General features: G+C 35.5%; 1 protein-coding gene across 1 annotated transcript; it reads right to left on the bottom strand.

Annotated features, from left to right (window-relative positions):
• Positions 1-3,030: 3,030 nt before the first annotated feature.
• Positions 3,031-3,704, bottom strand: LOC129939319 (39S ribosomal protein L51, mitochondrial). The gene has a single exon (XM_056047294.1). It carries the CDS (start codon positions 3,607-3,609, stop codon positions 3,112-3,114), a length of 498 nt encoding a protein of 165 aa, XP_055903269.1. The 5' UTR covers positions 3,610-3,704; the 3' UTR covers positions 3,031-3,111.
• Positions 3,705-6,000: the final 2,296 nt, after the last annotated feature.

Here is a 6,000-nt window from a genome sequence, read left to right as displayed (position 1 = left end):
ATTTTGTGGACTGACGAGACCAAAATTGTTTTATTCGGTGGAACTGGCTCTAGGCAATACGTCCGACGTCCAGAAAATTCCGAGTTTAAGCCTAATGTGATGGCATAGGTCAGTTTCTCATATGCTGGTGTTGGCCCCATACATCAAATCATTGGCACAATGGACCAGCGCGTTTATGTGGATATAATGTCCAGTGTGGTGCTGCCTTATGCGAGTATGAATATGCCGGTTAAATGGGTATTTCAACAAGACAACGACCCGAAACACACCAGTAAGTCTGCCAAGGAATGGTTTCGGGTCAATGGGGTTGAGGTCATGGACTGGCCAGCTCAGTCGCCTGACCTCAATCCCATAGAAAATTTATGGGCAGATGTGAAAAAGGGTGTTTCTCGACGAAGACCCTTGAATTCGAGGCAGTTGTGGGACGCAGTCGAGGAAACATGGAACCAAATTCCAGTTGAGAGTTGTCAGGCCCTTGTGAACTCTATGCCACGCAGATGTGCAGCAATTATAAAAAACAAAGGATTTTCCACAAAATACTGACAAAAAAATCTTAATATTGAATATTTTTTTTTAGTTTTTTATACTTTATTTTGTTTACTTCTATTATTTTGAACAATTTGTTTTGGCTTTATTTGGATAAAATTCATGTTTTTTCTACCTTATTTGTTTTAAACAAAGTAGTCTTTAAGCATAATAATAAAAGACTGGATTACCTATTTTGTACAAAAGAAAAAATAAATTAAAAAAATTATACAATTTTTGAGTCACGATTTAATCTAAAAAGAACAGGCACTCCTATTTTTTTTGAACACAACTGTATGTATATATATATATATATATATATATATATATAAAGCCATGCTTAAGCATTATAGCCAAAAAAGTACCTGCGAAAATTCTGTGATAAAAGTGTCAATTCTGTTTAATTTGATAATTTGATTTAATATTTTTTTTGTTAATTTATTTTCAATTTTGTGTCAGTGCCATCGTTCGAAGGATGCAATAATGGGAGTAAAATGAATAGATTTAATTTGATTTAATACAAAATATTGAATAAAGACACCCCTGAAGAAGTAAGGAACACTTACGAAACGTTGGGAAAATAATGAAATAAGTTTTTTATTTGCATTCAAAAAGCAAAAAGACCAAAAGAAGCCTAATAAAATACTCGTATCTTACATAAGCTTAATCGTTGGACACACTGTATAGGTAGGTACAGGGTTCGGTAGAGCCGACTGGCGAGCTATAAATAACGAACAGTAAAACTTAGAGAAAATATTTGTTTTATTTAAATCAGTATTCAATTCTATTTTAAAAAATTATTTTTTGAAAATTATATCTCCAAGATGGCGGCCGGCCGTCAGCATTGATACTCTGTTGTAGGCAATCTCTGACGTCTCACATGATTTTCGGCACATTTCGACCTCGATTTCCGCGGTGATTTTCTGTTTAATTTCTTCTATGGTATGTGGGCGATATCTGAAACCTTATCCAAAATCACACATGCTTAAATCTGAGGACCGTGCTGGCCAGCATATGTCTCCTCTCAGAGAGACTAACCGGCCAGGGAACATTTGTCGTAAGACTGCAAGTGAAATTCAAACTGTGTGCGCTGTAGCTCCGTCTTGCTGAAACCATATATCTCCCAAATCACGTTCTTCAGCCATTTCCTCCAACCTTTGCTGAAGATAAGTTTCCAAGATCAGAACATAACGAGCGGACGTGACAGTAATGGTCCTGTTCTCGTCCTCAAAAAAGTAAGGGCCGATCAAATTGGGACACAGCACACCACACGGTCACTTTAGGAGGTTGGAGTGGTTGAAGTTGATATCGGAGGAATTTTGAAGAAGAATTTACTGCCAGAGATTTTTGCGGTTGTTTAACTCTTGGACAAGCATTTATTTATGGGGATGGAATGATAAATCTTCGTGAAGACTTCTCCTCAAAGATCGGTCTGAGATTCCCAAAGCTACCGCGTGTTTCCGGGCTGAGCGTTTTGATGACCGCTCAACTGACTCCCTAACCAACTGCACATTTTCGGGGGTTCTTACCGTTCTGGGTGCTCCGTCTACAAGTCTACTTAGGGTACTTCCAGTTTCTTCAAAATTCCGTATCCACAATTTGATAGTGTTTGCAGAAGGAACAGATTCAACACGTGGAATGCCGAAGTATATACGAAAAGCCCTTTGTGTAGCGATCACAGAATGATTATATGCACGTACGACGAAACCACGATGTACACCTGATCAGACCATGACTACGAATAAAAACGGCATTACCGTACAATTCAAAATATACCACTTATTAAGGCCTGCTCTTATCTGTAATAGAACCGGACACATTGTCTGCAACGATTAAGCTAATATAATTGTGTCAAGTGGAGGGAAAGGAGAGTAGGATTACCATTGCCCTGATTCTATACGAGCTGTAGCGCCACCACGGAATCAAAATTATTCTTTATTCATCAGAAGTCAAATCTATTTTCCAATTCAGGTCTCACAAAGTTTCTCATTGCGTTAACGATAAATGACAAAGAAACAAAAAACATCATGATTGCAAGAGTTAGATAGATAGATAGATATTTTATTTTCATAGATAAATGCTTTTTACAAATTATTGTTTTTGTTTTTATAATACGCAGCTTGCTCAGAGATTTGATATTTAATTTATATCTTACAACTGAAAAATTTTATAATATTTTAAAGATATTTTGAATTGGAAATTACATTTGAAGGAAAACTATGATTAAAACCTTCATTTAATATGTTTTATGCAGGGTTTTATATAAAAGGGAAAAAATGAAAGAAATCAGTTCTTAGAAAGAAAAAAAATAAACACACATTACAAAAAGCTATGTTTTTCTTTAAAAATATTTTGTAACAATTGCAGATAGAAGTCAAAAATGAGCTCAATATTTATAACTACTTGAGATCAGGTTAACGCTTTTTTAATTTTGTATCTTGTTTCTCCAGTTGCTTTCATCACCAATATCTTTCCAAAGAATTATTTTTAAAAAGTAAAACGACATTTAAAATAAGAATATTAAATTTTATTTCGTAATTTAAAAACCAACAACTACATAATAGGTACATACATTATATTCACTGTTTATTGTCTGGAATTACCAGTCTTTGTTTTTCGGTTCAAGAATTTATAAAGATACAGGATTCGCTTTTGTAAATTCTTCCAATTGGTAGGCCTGGCAATTGGATATTTAGTCTTCATCATTATTTTCCTCTTGCGAAGCAAAACCTGGTATTCATTGCCCGAAACACCGCGCATCCAAGACGGAACTGAATACAAAACTTTTGTTGGATGTAGATTGTCATTGCCCAAGATATCAATGTAGTCATTTTGTCCAAAAAGAGCTCGTTTCTCTACCCAGGGATTTTTCGGCCTGTAGTCAGGCATAGGCAGTTTCTGGTTGTTATCCCAATGTGGAAGCAATCCACCTTGAAGAATCCTTTCTTTATAACCATGTCGGCGAACCAAGGGCCCACGCGCTTGTCTTTCAGCGTATGATAGCTGTCTTGTAGCCGTAACTGCTGCACACCATGGCTGACTTATTGAAGTTACTTTTTTAAGAGAATTAATTAGCCAGGACATAATTTTAATTTATGTAATTGATTAAGTTTATTCCAAGTCCCAATCAAGGAATGGGAAAAAATCGGATATTTTTTGATAGAAAAAGTGTCAAAATTTGATCTGTCATATTAAAAGGTTTGTTTGTTTTCTTAATTTTTTAAGCAGCTCAAAAAAACGTTAGGGGAGTAACAAATGTTCTGCTGTCATGTGTCCAATTTTTTGAGGGAACTTAATTAACGAAAACTTGTTATGTAGATTTTGTTGCCTGCAACCTTTTATTTATTAACATTTGAGTGAAGAGGAGCCATGTTCGTATTTTCTTTCTTTGGTATTCTTTTTGATGTCTTAGAGCATTAAAATATTAGATATGGACTGGTAGTCAATCTATATTTTCATCTCCTTTAAAATTGATTTAGCTATGCTTCCTCTCTTGTAGGCTTGATGGAAAAATAAAAATTCATTTTAAAACGTTATCTATTGGGTTTTTGCTTCAAAAAGCTTTTTTGTAACAGAAACTAAGGACATCTTTTATTTTGTATCATCAGTATCATACACGGCTAGAATGTTTTGTATTTTATTTTCTAATGTAGTTCTACGAAACCAAATAGTTCCATCGTTAGTTGCCCAAACATCGGGCACATAAGCAACTCCGAAAGTAATCAACGAAATAAACCAATACACAGGAAACATTTATTCACCTTGACTAAATTTTTTTCTTTCTTGCACCTACATATAAGTCTATAGAAACCAAACAGCTTCGAAACTAAAAGTTGCATGTGCGCGCCTAGCCTTAGACGTTAATATTAAAAACTATTTATAAACAAAATGGTATTCTGGGTGTAGATAGATAGAGGTCAACGTGCCGTTTTAGTAATCATATTGCCGTGGCACGGTAAGCATCGCGCATTTGTCGTAAAAGAATATATCCGTAATGGTGGTTCTGCGATTACTACTCAGCGAGTATTTCGCATTCGATTTCAATTTGGACGACATAATCCTGTTCCGGATAGAAAAACAATTCAAGTTGGTTATCAAACTTTAGAGCAAAGGGTTCTGTGCTAAAGAGAAAATCTTCTCGCCGACCTTTAAAGGTAACAACGCTGGATAATGTGGCACGTGTAAGTGCGTATATCCAGGATTGCCCTAGGATTGTCTGATATTAGCGTAAGATTTGCACGCAGATCTTCATATGCATCCCAACGACCACTTCACAGCCGCTGTTGCTGAATTTGGTGTGTTATTTCCGTATTTTTTCGAAGAAAATGAGCAAAAAGTTTAAGTTAACGCGGATCGCTACTGTCACATGATTGAGACCTTCCTCCAACCAAACTTAAATCAGTTAACTAGAAACCACAAAGAAGTCTGGTTCCAATAAGATGGAGCCACAGCACACACTTCACGGCGTTCATTAACCATTTTGAGAGAGATATTTCTAGGGCATCTTCTTTCTTTACATAACCTGCCCACCAATGTCCCCTGATTTATCACCTTGTGATTTTTTTCTTTGGGGACATTTAAAGGCCCAAGTCTACACTCATCGCCCAACATCTTTGGAAGCAGTTAAGGAGGCAATCACTCAGGAAGTGGCAGCCATTACACCACAAATGAATTGACGAGCAATGGAAAACTTCCGGGAAAGGCTTCGTAAATGTATTAACAATAGAAGACAATATTTAAAGGATATAATATTTAAAACTAAGTTATTGTTTTATTTAATGTAAAATGGCATAGTATATAATTTTAAGAAAAAATCAATAAAATTTGTTTCTTAAATTGTTTATTTGTCTTTCATTGCCTTTTAAAATATGGGAGATCTTTTTGCCGGACCCGGTACTGTTGACTCTTTGGAGAACGCCCATATTTGAAAAAAAGAAGTTGTGAACCATGTATTGTCTCATTTATCATAACGTTAGCAAAACAAAATAAAGGAAGGGTTTAAATGGAAGCAATTCAATTGGTTGCTAACTACACAGAACTTAACTTTTTGGCTAGCACGCACATGCAACTTTTTAGAAACCAAATAGTTTGATCGTTAGTTGCCCAAACATCGCGCACATAAGCAACTACAAAAGCAATCAATGAAATAAACCAATACACAGGAAACATTTTTTTTTCTATCTCATGTACACGAAACGAAATTGTTTCAAATCTATCCTATTCTTTTGCTTATGAAAGAAAAGAGTAGATATATATATTTGTTGTTTTTTAAATAAAATACGTAAATACTTAAGGCCAACTAAATCACTTATTTCATAAATTTAACCTCCAGCACTGCCAAAGCTCTTTGTAAATGTTCCCATTAGAATATCATTAGAATGGTCAATAATACCGTGACCATTTGGTCCCATCACTCAACCCGACCGTTGTCCTTGATTATGAGATCCTTGAGTGCTTCCTCCGCCCAGGGACACT

Source organism: Eupeodes corollae, chromosome 1 (assembly GCF_945859685.1).
Source record: "Eupeodes corollae chromosome 1, idEupCoro1.1, whole genome shotgun sequence".
NCBI classification, from domain to species: Eukaryota; Metazoa; Arthropoda; class Insecta; order Diptera; family Syrphidae; genus Eupeodes; species Eupeodes corollae.
The sequence above is the reverse complement of the archived record's forward strand: the minus strand, read 5'-3'. Positions and strand labels throughout refer to the sequence as shown.

Excerpts from the sequence above, each read along its gene's own strand:
- LOC129939319 (XM_056047294.1), bottom strand. The coding sequence starts at position 3,609 with ATGTCCTGGCTAATTAATTCTCTTAAAAAAGTAACTTCAATAAGTCAG.